The sequence below is a fragment of the Podarcis muralis genome, chromosome 3 (genome assembly GCF_964188315.1).
Source record: "Podarcis muralis chromosome 3, rPodMur119.hap1.1, whole genome shotgun sequence".
Lineage (NCBI taxonomy): Eukaryota > Metazoa > Chordata > Lepidosauria > Squamata > Lacertidae > Podarcis > Podarcis muralis.
Window position 1 is genome coordinate 64,910,051 of NC_135657.1, and position 13,339 is coordinate 64,923,389.

At 43.9% G+C, this 13,339-nt stretch overlaps 1 protein-coding gene across 4 annotated transcripts in view; it reads left to right on the plus strand.

The window, feature by feature from the left end:
* The window catches only part of ECHDC1 (ethylmalonyl-CoA decarboxylase 1), a 28,221-nt gene extending 17,477 nt beyond the window's left edge, over window positions 1-10,744 (plus strand). For all 4 annotated transcript variants that reach the window (XM_028723350.2, XM_028723349.2, XM_077926020.1 and 1 more), the window contains exons 5-6: window positions 1,442-1,522; window positions 10,322-10,744. In XM_028723350.2, the coding sequence (XP_028579183.2) occupies window positions 1,442-1,522; window positions 10,322-10,727 (487 nt within the window). In that variant the 3' untranslated portion in view covers window positions 10,728-10,744. The remainder of the gene's footprint in view (window positions 1-1,441; window positions 1,523-10,321) is intronic.
* Window positions 10,745-13,339: the final 2,595 nt, after the last annotated feature.

Consider the following 13,339-nt stretch of genomic DNA (forward strand, 5'->3'; position numbering starts at 1 on the left):
ACTTGAATTGTAGCCCTAGCAAAAAAATAAATAAATTCAAAAGTGGCATCTCATGTTTGCATGTTGCATAATTTGTAAGCCTGGAGAATGTTGGAAACTAAAACGTTGGTTCTTATAAGCAGATGACATTTACAACTCTTGAAGTTTTCCGAAATGACAACAAAGCCTTTGGTGGTAGGGGCAGGGACATACCACCCCCCTGAAACTTCTGCCTCAATTTCTAGAAAGTGTTGAAGTCATCTCTTAAAAGTTGGCAAGCAGTATGTCCACAACCTACATAGGGGTATGGAAGCAACATGTGCAGAGGAGGAGACTGTTAGTTTAATCCACCATCTGTTCCCCCACCCCCACAAAGGTTTCTCTCTCTCCAGCATTTCTTAAGGCTCTCTTAGTAACTGGGAAGCCGTATTTCTCATGCCGCTATTGTTTTGGATTATTTCTGACCTTCAGTTTTATGAGGGCTTTTTTTGTAGAATGACCTAAGGACTTCCAGATGAGAAACAAAAGTCCATCCATCTCTGACATTTAATCCTGTTCCCCATTGCTTCAGACCTTTTTATAACAAAATGCAGACTTACTGCTGCATAGAATAATCACTGCCCAAGGTCACACGAGAATAAGGTGACAGAGGATGAAAGACCGTGAGGCAAACTTGTGGGAGAGGGAGCTTCGGAAAACGAATTCCCCAAAATTCGTAGCCAGTAAGCTCTCAGTCCCCAGTTCTTCACGACACATTTGAAGGAATAGTCTTATAACTGAGTTTCATTATCGGTTCATGTCAATGTTGGGGGCTGTAGCTTTCATACACTATTTCTAATTTTGGCCTCTTGAGAGCTCCAAACCACACTATCCAGGTACACATATTAGCTTTTGAGTTGTTCCTCTAAATGTGTCATACAGAATAAAAAAGATTAGAAAATTTAACAGAATGTCTGACTCTGGTTATGTGTTTTCCCCAAAAAGAAACTTATTTATATATGCAGAGATAAGGTAGCTTTCGGGGGGGGGGGTGTCATGACATGGCACCATAAATGGACAAAATTAAACAGGTGCCAGTCCTCCATAAAGTCTGAAAAACATAAAAGCTTACAATTTGCCCCCCCCCCCGGCAGTCTTCACAGTGTGTGTGCACTTTAATGCTTACTTTCACCTTTTTTTAAAAAAATAAAAATTAAAACGTAATTTTATTAATCTAGATTTTCAAGATAGCCTACAAAAGAGAACCGTAAAACAAATATGAAGCAGATCTCTGCTCTCTTTTTTTGTATTTTTACTGTTTCTATGATAATTGCTTTTGTTTCCGATGTTTATGTGTCATGCTTACGTTCCAAGACAAACCATTGTTTGTCTTGGTTTGGAATAGCATGCCTTTTGATCATTTAACCCTTTGACTGTAGTTGTAATTTTGAGTGGTTTCTTTCTTGCTCCCTGTTTTGTGTAGGTTACCTCTGATTACAGTTGCCTTAGTGCAAGGGAAGGCTCTGGGAGGAGGAGCAGAACTCACCACTGCATGTGACTTCAGGTAGGGTTAAATGCATCCCTGAGCAGACTTGGGACCCTGTTCAGACATTGTTTTCACATTTGGATTGTGCCCAGGGAAAGAGTAGAAGATACAGTCTCATCTACTTCATTCTCCTAGCACTTTTCTTTCATGCTGCCATCGCATTTTAGTATCGTGGAGTTTTTTAAACAATCCTTTGCGCTGTTTGCTCTTGGCTTTAAATAGAATAGATTACCTTGAGTATATGTTGATAGAACGACAATTTAACAATTTTTTATAAATAAAAGGGAATATTTTAAAGGGAACGCCTACACCCATTTGAGTGTTTTGTCCTATGTTGTGAAAATGTTGGATTACAAGGAATCTTTTTAACTTCCACAATAAGAGAACTGGTTACACAAGAACATGAGAAGAGATCAGGCCAAAGTCCCACCTAGCCCATTATCCTGTTCCCTCAGGTGCTTTCCAAATGCCTATGGGAAGCCCGAAAGAGGACATGAGTACAACAGACCTCTGCCCGCTCATTATTCCCACCTACCACTATACAGAGGGATACTGCAGTGGAACATAACCATTTTGACTAGAAGCCATTGATAGCCATATCCTCCATGAATTTGTCTAATTCTCTTTTAAAACCATCTGAATGGGTAGCCATTACTATTTCCTGTTGCTTAGTCATAAAGTCAAGCAATTCCACTACCCCCTTTCTTTATATTTGAACAGCTCATTTTGGAGAAAAGCCTGCGAACGAAATGCCCGTCTCTTTAATGGCATAGATTCCCAATTACATAGTAACATTCCTGTCGCATTGAAAGCTGAAACGCCCCACCCCCCACCGCGGATTCTGTCTACCTGAAGTAATTAGGAAATCTCTCCCTGCTGTCATCTTTTTACTTCCTCCTTCCTAGCTTGTTGAGAAGTATCAACCTTTCATCCTCTTAGGCATCCCTTGTCAAGTCCCCAAGTGCCTGTAGTGATTGTCTGAGTGCACATAGCCCTACCTGCATAGAGAATTGTATGTACAGGGTTTAAAAAAAACCGGTCATCTCCTCAACATCATGGGTAATCCTTGCTCTGTTGTCTAGTGTGGGTTGTTCAGACAGTAAACTGTTTGCTTTTCTACTTGCTCTATCTTACCTGTTCTCTCTCTCCTCTCCTTATACCTCCATCTCTTACTTTAATAAAAAACTTCATTTGAAACCTGGGGGTGAGGTGCTGATTGAATACTTCTGACAACCCAGGGGTCTTCCTCCTGCATGTCAGACTGCTCTTTCAGACTGCATGCATTGGTGGAAAGCAGGGGAGGGCGAAACAGGCTGACCTGAACAGCCAGTTTGGTACAGTGGTTAAAGCATTGGACTAGGCTTTGGGAGATCAGGGTTCAAATCCCCACTCGGCCATTAAGCTCACTGGGCGACCTTGGGCCCGTCACTGTTTTTCAGCCTAACTTACCACATAGTTTTGTTGCTAGGATAAAATGACAAGCGGGGAGAACTTCTCCCTTGGGGAGAAAGTGGGATAGACACTTACTAAATAAATAAATAAATAACAAACTCACTCATTGGTGACAGGAGAGTTAGCCAGTGGTTGTCCCCAGTGCCATTTTTCTAGAACACTTGTTCTCTTAGAATGGCAATGGCGCCCACCTGAGAGGTGCCAAAACTGAGTTCCGGCAAGTTCTGGCTGAAAAAAGCCCTAGTTGTCCCCTCCCAGGTGGTGAATTAACCTGTAACTCTTGGGAGTTCCTTTTTCTGGTAGCTGGGGTGGCAGGTGGAAGTGGAAGTGTCACAGGCTGGCTTTGCTCTCCAGGTGGCTGGGCATTCACCATGCTCATGTGCTGCTGGAGGATGAGCTAATGTTACAGGCATGCCAGAAGAATGCCGGCCATTTGGAGTTCAGGCCCAGTTAGCTTGGCCAATGGTCAGGGGTACTGGGTGTTCATAGAATCGTAGAGTTAGAAGGTACCCCAAGAGTCATGTAGTCCAACCCCCTGCAACGCAGGAATCTCAACTAAAGCACCCATGACCCATGGATCACTTCCTCTACCCGCCATCTTCCTTTTGTGTTCGATTCTTGTGCTAATGTCAGCTCCTTGTGTCTGAATCTATGTAATTAGGCAGTTGACATAAAATAATTTGGCCTCATACTACGATCAGGTTATTTGGCATGGAAAAAGAAGTTGAAGAGCTCTGTGCAGAAACAAATTTTCAACTTCTTTTAAGGGGGGGGGGGGAAGCATCAATTAAAAATAGCTTTGCATTTAGCCACACAGTTTAGATATTACTGTATAATTACAAGCATGAAATACTGTATAATTACAAGCTGGCCTGAGGTGGGAAACTTCAGTTTGATATCTCATGTTTAATGCTTCTGCTAACTGATGATATGGCTTTAACTTCAATCACTTTCGAACTCTGCCCAGTGCTACTAGCAATGAAATGGGGGGGGGGGGAGAATAGGGCATTAACATAGGTCTGATTACTACATTACATGGCTGGCTTTTCTGCAGCTCTGTCTCACAGTGCTCTGGTAAGGGAAGAATAAAGAAATCCGAGGAAGATAGGGAGGAACTTGCTGGCACACGCTCTATGTGAACGAAGCCCTCAGGTCCCCCTTCTCTGTTGCAGTTCAAGGGAGATGCAGAGCTGGGAAGCAGAAGTTTGTAAGCTGGAGGTCACTTCCACTGATCACCCTGTTCTGGGAGAAGGTGACCTTTGAACTGGACTAGAAAATAAAATGCTGAGCAGGTTTTTATCCTGAATAACCCACACTTACCTTGTCTGGATAAATGGAGGAGGCACAGCCTAGACCTTTATAAACACTTTAGGTCAGAAGGTCAGCAGTTTGAATCTGTGCGACAGAGTGAGCTCCTGTTGCTCTGTCCCAGTTTCTGCCAACCTAGCAGTTCCAAAGCACACCATTGCAAGTAGATAAATAGGTACCACTGCAGCAGGAAGGTAAACAGTGTCTCGTTGTGCCAGAAGCGGTTTAGTCATGCTGGCTGCATGACCCGGAAAGTTGTCTGTGGACAAATGCTGGCTCCCTCGGCCTGAAAGCGAGATGAGTGCTGTAACCCGATAGTCGCCTTTGACTGGATTTAGCCGTCCAGGGGTCCTTTACCTTTACCTACGATATTCTTGAAGCAGACTCTACATCAGTAAAGTCCCGTCCCCCCCACTCCAGTCAGTCTAGAATACTGCCAGAGGTGTCTGGGATTTGTAACTCTTGATACTTCAACAGGCCTGAAAATGTGGGAGAGCTTATCTCTACACATCTCCTAACTAGACACTTATGTTGAATTTAATATTTGCAAAGCACATTTGTACATGGGCAGAATACACACAGCTTTGTTGTGTGCGTAAGTGATACCAAAGCAGATTCTGAGATATGTGGCTCCATCACACTCCCCTCCTCTCCTCACTCCTCCTGCTTGCCAGTGAATAAAGCTTTGGAGCTATGGCAGATCAAATTCTTGCATTTTCTAGGTTGCTTATCCTTCTCTTCTAGGAAAACTGTAAAAATCATTAGTATTCCAGACCATGCCACTTGAATCAGAAGTCATATCATTAGAGAGGAACACACAGGCGTTGTTATGGTCTTTTTATTTCTTCTTTTTAAATCCAGAGCAGCGGTCCAGTAAACAAGGTGGTTTTAATGCGAAATGAAGTTTCCTCTGTTCACAGTTCTCCTTTCTTACAAATATATGGCCTAAATTTCACACCGAGCATTCACATATGAGCTCTTCTTGAGAAATGTAAGCTGACAAAACACTGCTGCGAGCTTGGTGCAGTGTGTTCATGTGAGCCAATGATGTGCTCACAGAAATAAGGCGCAGGCTAAGAAACAGAGGGATCGCTTTATGCATGAAGTGTGAGGGATACTCATTTTTAATCTGCCATTGGTCAGCTGAGTTCATGATATCTGCAGTGACCTGCAAAAGTCAGGCCGGCCTTTTTAATCATTTGCATTTTAAACACGTTTTTAGAGCTGCAAGCCGTGGAGGCTGTCCTGTTAAGAAAAATGGGCATGACTCCACCTAAGTCAGTCTGCCTGCCCTCAGCCTTTCTCAGATCTACCCGTAGAAGGTGGGGATTCAGCCTGGCTCCCTTTGCATTCAAAGCATGGGCTCCACTCCTGAGCCACAGCCCTTCCCTTAGGTTTAATTTGGTTGTGTGCTGGTCAATTTCCATCCTGCTTCAAACAATGTGTCTGATAGCTCAGTTGGCTAGAGCATGGTGCTAATAAGGCCAAGGTTGCAGCTTCAATCCCTGTATGAGACAGCTGCATATTCCGGCATTGCAGGGGGTTGGACTAACCTGTGGGTCCCCTGTGGGTCTGATAGCTCAGTTGGCTAGAGCATGGTGCTGATAAGGCCAAGGTTGCAGCTTCAATCCCTGTATGAGACAGCTGCATATTCCGGCATTGCAGGGGGTTGGACTAACCTGTGGGTCCCCTGTGGGTCTGATAGCTCAGTTGGCTAGAGCATGGTGCTGATAAGGCCAAGGTTGCAGCTTCAATCCCTGTATGAGACAACTGCATATTCCGGCATTGCAGGGGGTTGGACTAACCTGTGGGTCCCCAGATGTTGTTGAACTACAACTCCCATCACCCCTAGCTAGCAAGGCTCTGTCAGGGATGATGACAGATGGAAAGGATTTGCTTCAAAGATGGAAAGGATTTGCTGAAATAAATAATTGAACTAGAATACAAAAAGGGGAGGTGCGAGGAGGTCGATGAAACAAGTAAATGAAAGATAAAGATACGGAAATATTGGATGTATTTTTAAATGTTTTTGTTTTTCTTGTAGTTTTGTTGTATTGTTTTTTGTTTTTCTTTTCATTTTTGATGTATTGTAAGGTATTGTTTTGTTTTGTTTAATTTTTTATTGTTTCTTTTTTCTTTTTTCTGTAACTATTAAACCTTTAATAAATATAGTTTTTTTTTAAAAAAACATCTGGGGACCCACAGGTTGAGAAGAGCTGGACTAGATGATCCTCAGATTCCCTTCCAGCTCTACAATTCTATGTATATAGCCCAGAGTTGCCATTTTCCCAGCAGCATAGACCACAGTGTTTTGGATTATTGTCTAGTTGCTGGTGTTATTTTCTGTTTGTTACCTATTAATAGCAATAATCCAGACAAATCTCTCCATATTTGAAAGCAGATTCAAGCAGATACATATTAAACAGGGCATTCTCCAGACAACCTTAAAAGTCCATGTTCAGTGCGGAATATTATTTGTCTGCATGACTGAGTTCTGTGTAGCGCACGTGATAATATTGGCTTATGTCCACATAATGTTCTTCCTGTGTAGGCCTGCGAGGGAAGCATGGAGAATGGTGGCAGCAGTTGCTGCTTCTCTCAAAAATTATGCCTTCCATGTTCAGGTTGTTACAGCATACATTCCTTTAATCTTTTTTTCCAGTTAAAATCAGTCCTATCTGCCTACCCAGCAAATAAAACCAATGTGTGTATTGTTGCTCCTCCAGAGGCTCTCAGACTGCATATTGTCTCTGTCTTCTGTATGATCCTGATCTCAGCCTCATTCTTCCTTCTTCATAACCACCGCCCCACAAACATACTTGCCTGCTGCTCACTCTCTTCTTCCCCTCCATTATCCACCCCTCATTCCTTCTTGCTTCGTGACCTATGTGCGACTGTCTCTCTTTCTCCTCCCTGTGCCAAGGTTTTAGCACCACAACGACAGTACGCAATAAGCTAAGTTCATAGATGTTGTGGAAGACGTGAGCTGCGAAGGCCAGCGGATGCTGCTGAGCAATTTACTGTGGCAAGCCTGTTCAAGTCTCTGGCCCTATTCCAGCAAAGTACAGTGGTGCCTCGCAAGACGAAATTAATTCGTTCCGCAAGTTTTTTCTTGCGAGTTTTTCGTATTGCGAAGCACGGTTTCCCATAGGAATGCATTGAAAATCAATCAATGCGTTCCTATGGAAACCGCCTTCAGACCAGGTCCGGGGACAGTCTGTCCCCCAACCTCTTCTGAAGGCTGGGGGGGGGGGCAAGGGCTTTTCTTCCCACCCCCAGCATTTTAAAAAACCCCGGGACAGCGGAGACTTCTCCACTGTCCCGGGGCGATCTTAAAATGCTGGCGGGCGGCAGCGAAGCCTCCGCTGCCGCCCGCCAGCATTTTTAAAAACCCTGGGACAGCGGAGGACTTCTCCGCTGTCCCGCGGTGATTTAAAAGCCCCCGGGAAGGCAGGCAGGGGGGAGCAAAGACTTTTGCCCCCCGCCGGCCTTCAGAAGAGGTCCTGGACCTCTTCTGAAGGCTGGCGAGGGGCGAAAGTCTTTGCTCCCCCTCGGCTGCCTTCAAAAGCCGTCCGGGATAGCGGAGAAACGAAGGCTGGCGGTGGGAGGAGGTCTCTCTGCCCCGCCGCCAGCCTTCGGAGGAGGTCCGAGGACAGTGGGGAAGATGCGCTGTGCTTCCCCGCTGTCCCGGAGATTTCCCTATGGGCTTTCGTCTTGCGAAGGAAGCCCATAGGGAAATTCGTTTTGCGAAGCGCCTCCAAAACGGAAAACCCTTTCGTCTAGCGGGTTTTCCGTCTTGCGAGGCGTTCGTCTTGCGGGGCACCACTGTACAGAAACATCGTCAGGTTCATAAGGCGAGCCCTGGTGGAAGAGACCAGAGGCCTGCCTGGTCTAGCATCATGTTCTCTCAGTGACCAACCAGATGCCTGCAGGAATCCCTCAAGCAAGACACGAGTGCAGCATCAGCTCTTCCTAATTGTTCTCCCCAGCGACTGGTAGTGAGAGGCACACCGTCGCTGATTTTGGAGCTAATATATAGTCATCACGGGCAGGAGTCTTTGATAGTCTTGTCCTCCATTAATCTGTATAAGGCCCTTTTAAAGCTGTCCAAGTTGGTGGCTACCACTATGTTGTGGGGTAGCGAATCCTATAGTTACCTGTGTGCTGTGTGAAGCACTTCCTTTTGTCTGCCCTGAAACCTGTAACATTCGGCTTCCTGAGGTGTCCCTGAGTATTGTGCGAGAGAAAAAACGTCTACCTTCCTTCTGCACACCATGCATAATTTTGCACATATCATTTTCTCTCTCTCTTATTTGCCCTATCCCCCCCCCCCCAAAAAAAGGGTCCTGGATGTTGTGACCTTTTCTCATATGGGAGTTACTTCAGCCCCTTTATCATTTTGCTTGCCCTTTTCCAATTCAGCTAGTAACTGCACTAGTTTTCCTCTGCAAAGTGGCATTAACCTCAGCATTGTGCTTCTCTCTCTATTTTTAAAGCACAATAAAGAGCATTCACACGAGATGCAAAAAAAGGCAAGGTCCTGACCATTATAGGAATTGCCATCTCCCTATCTCTCTCTTTTTTTACTGAACTATAGAACAAAATCTCATTTTTCTCTGTTGTTTTCCCCATCACTTTTTGATTCTCGTGCTGCCTGGATTCTTCACCAAAATGTGAATGTTTTGAAGAAATCTACAGACTAGGACTAGGGCTGACAATTTGTGCATATTTACTTGGGAGTAAGCCCCATTTAGCATATTTGACATTCCTTTTTTAAAAAAATAAAAAATGGGACCAATGGAATCCTGATGACCACAAAAGTTTGTTTAGCTATGAAAGCCCAGCAAAACATGGGCTGCTTCATGGCAAAACAATCCCTCCCAGTCTTGCCATCTGATTTCAGCCCCATGCCCATAGGGTTTTATGTGTGTTCATTAAGAGGTTTAAAGACTGTCTAGGCAAATCTAGGGACGCAGGTGGCACTGTGGGTAAAACCTCAGTGCCTAGGACTTGCCTATCGTATGGTCGGCGGTTCGAATCCCCGCAAAGGGGTGAGCTCCCGTCGTTCGGTCCCAGCTCCTGCCCACCTAGCAGTTCGAAAGCACCCCTAAGTGCAAGTAGATAAATAGGTACCGCTTTATAGCGGGAAGGTAAATGGCATTTCCGTGCGCTGCGCTGGTGCTGGCTCGCCAGAGCAGCTTCATCACGCTGGCCACGTGACCCGGAAGTGTCTTCGGACAGCGCTGGTTCCCGGCCTCTTAAGCGAGATGAGCACGCAACCCCAGAGTCGGTCACGACTGGCCCGTACGGGCAGGGGTACCTTTACCTTTAGGCAAATCTAATAAAATGTAGTATAAACACTGACAACTGGAAAGCAGTGGCCTGCGAGTGCTCCAGTTGGAGAACAGCCTTTACCAAAGGTGTCATGGACTTTGAAGACACTCAAACTCAAGGGAGAAACGTGCTAAGAGGAAGGCATGCTTGGCAAATCCACACCGTGATCAACTCCCGCCCCTGAACCAATGTCCACACTGTGGAAGGACGTGTGGGTCCAGAATTGGCCCCCAGTTACTTACAGACTCATGGTTAAAACCGTGTTTATGGAAGACAATCTTACTCTGCTACGAGTGATTGCCAAAGAAGAAGATAAGTGTTCATTGCAACTCCTCAGACTGAAGTCGTTGAAAATGGGCATAGGTTGTCCTTAAACAACCCCTGACCCATGCTGAGGTGGTAATAAGAATCTGTCCTTGCATATTTCTGATCTGAAAGGTAATATTCAACCTAATAGAAAAATGCTGGCTTCTCATTTTGGATTAAAGGTTGTTGTCTTCCCTTTCAAAGTGATCCATTTGTTTTGCCTTACTTTGGATCCAATCTCTGCAAATTGCTTGCTTGATGTAGCATTAGCCTGCCTAACGTTAGAAAACACTTACAGTCTGCATCTTGCCATCCGAAATTGTGCTTTGCATAGGAATGAGGCAGAGAGAACTGAGATGGCTTGACTGCTAAGCTTCAGTATAAATTAACAACTGAATACTTGTTTCTCACTGACAGGTTAATGACCCCGGAGAGCGAAATTAGATTTGTCCACAAGCAGATGGGCTTAGTACCAGGCTGGGGAGGAGCTGCCAGGCTCGTACAAATCCTTGGCAGCAGCCCTGCCCTCAAGTTGCTGAGTGGTGCTGTAAAAGTGGATCCAGTGACCGCCCTTCGTATTGGCCTGGTAGAAGCCGCGTTGTCCTCGTCTGATGAACTTGAGTCACTGGAAGAAACACGTACATGGCTCAGACCATACACAAAGGGCCCTCCTGCAGTAATTCAGGCTGTGAAGAAAGTGGTTTCTGCAGGACGAGAGCTGCAGTTAGAAGCTGCCTTGATGACCGAAAAAGAGATTTTTGGAACTGTTTGGGGTGGGCCTGCCAATTTACAGGCTTTGGCTCAGAGAACAAAACATAAATAAATGACACACAAAAGAAATGGTTTTGATCTTTCTTTTCCAAACAAACAGCTGCTGCCAAACAGGGATTTGGGAGAAACTGTTAAGAATTGTATCAACTCAGTGGGCATTAACTTTCTGGGACATTTGATTATAAGCCCCCTATACTCTGATCACAGCTAAAGTGGAGATTAGGGAAATTTGTTCTTGAAAAATAAAAGAAATGCTGGGAGCTTAGTCCCAGGTAGGGTAAATATATATTTCCCTTCCAGCAACTTGCTGCATATTGCACGTGGAGGTTGTATGCATATGGAAGTCTGCAAATCAGCCGGGAGACATTTGCATCCCGGTGAGTATATGTATGTTCCTCTCTCTCGTAGTAAGAGCTATCATACTTGGAGTAGTAATTAAACTTACTCTTTCAAAGCATCTTCATTGAATGCATTATTTTCATGTGCATTATGTTATGTACGGGCATAATATTTTGAAAGGCAAGTGCAACGTTTTAGCCAAGTTTATCCTTGCAAAGACCTGAGATGGATGTAAGATGATATCCTTTTCAAATGGATTTGATTGTTGTTGTTGATGTCTCCAGTTCAAAGCTCTTGAACTTGTCCAAGTTTGACACAGTTTGATCAAAAATAGGTTTAACCTAAAAGCAACTTTAGCCCTGTGTACATGTACACTGAGAATTGGCCAGGTCAGAACTAAAATAAGTAACAGTATAGCTTTCCTCAAACTTCATCTAGGTGGTACTCAGTGAGCTCATACACTACATGCACAGCCCCAAAGCTCCTGCCTTCAGCTTATTAAACCATCTCAAACTTACACCAGAAAGGTAAACTATGTCGTTTGTTGCAGCAAAAACAAAGGATCTTGAGGCACCTTAACAACCAACAAATTTATTATGCCATAAGCTTTCATGAACCCAAGTCCACATTGTATCTGATTAAGTGGATTTCATCTACAAAAGCTTATGCATTTGTTATTCTTGAAGGTGCTATAAGATTTTGTATTAAGTGCAAGAACATCTCACCTTCATCTTAGGTCTTTGTGTAGATAAAGTTGGCAGACACAGTGTTAAATGTAAAAGGGATTTTCACACAATCTTATGCTGTATCTGCAAATATCAGTGATGGTGTCTAGGCATATATGGATTAAAGGCATATTTGATGGATTTCCTGGTTAACTGAATTGACCTTACCTTTTTCAGCCTATACAAGAAAGCATCTCCAAGATGACTTGCATCTGAAAACTTTCAATAGCATTCCAAGTGCCAAAACCAGTATCTAGCTGCTTTCTGGAAACAGTAAATACAATATCCCTGATGCATTTAAAGCTGTAGTTTCTATAGTATAAACTTCCTCGTATTTGTGTTAGGACTGCAAGAACTTTGAGTCAAACAAGTAATTACTTCTGTTTGTAATACTATTATTTGTAGTTCTTCCTTTCTAATGATGACCCTACTGTTATTCTTTTTACGTCACCTGGGAATAGACCTTATCAGAGCCAGTAATGATAGCAGTTGATCCAGCAAAGAGGAGTGCAGATTTGTTTTTTTGTTCTTTTTGGTGATACACTCGGCATACAAAGCTGTGACAAATCAGAAAGTCTGTTACAGCAAGACATTTGCAGTGGTGGGTGAAACATGGCAACCTCTTGACTCAAGCTTTCTGCAGCACAGCTTTTTCATAACTCAATTTATGAAGAAAAACTGAAGTGCTCATAGACAGACATACCACTGGTGAGCACATTTCTAACCTATTGAGTGCAATACTGGGAAATAATGTATGTGCTTCTCCTGAGAAAAGCAGGTGCTCAACAGCTAACAACTGAGCCTTGGAGACTCTTGGAAAGCAGCAAGCGTCCCCCCACGCCCACTGACCTCCTAGCTCGGAGAATGGTGTGATATGAAGTAAGACCCTGCTCATCTCTCAGCATGGTGAGTCATAACAAGCATGAATTTTGGCTTGTTATTAAGGCAAGCCAAGGATTGTGAATCCCTGCTGGAGGCTTGCACAGAGAATCCAAAATAACTACAGCTAGGCTCTCTGAATTCACTTAATTCATAGAATCATTCCTGATGAAAGTGTTATTAGAGCCGTCCTTCATTTTGCTTGATACAGCAGCATTGTTGACATGAAGGCATGGTGCCAGGGTGCAAAAGCAGAGCATGTTCAATATCAGTATATATCAATGTCCCACAGCTACGTGAAACACATTGATAGCTGAAAAACTGGCAATATGTTAGAGGCAGTGCTATTTTTCTAGAAAAAGAGGTGCCGGAACTGACCATAAACACTTCCCACTTCTTAGAATCACAATGGCAACCACCTGAGAGGTGCCAGAACTCAGTTCCATTGAATTCTGGCTGGGAAAAAAGCCCTGGTTAGAGGTATACTCTTCCTTGGAGCCCTCTCTTTTCCTGACCTAAAACATCAGCTGCCTTTTATTAAACTAGTTCACATTATGGGACTTGGATAAATTATTTAAATTGCTTTATTGTGGATGGAGAACTGTACGTTAAAGAGTATCATCTCTTGTTTTTTAGTACATATGGAGATAAGAGTATTTTTTCAGAGCTGCAAAAGATCCATGTGCAAACAGGCTGATTAAAATGAGGTTTGTACTGTGAT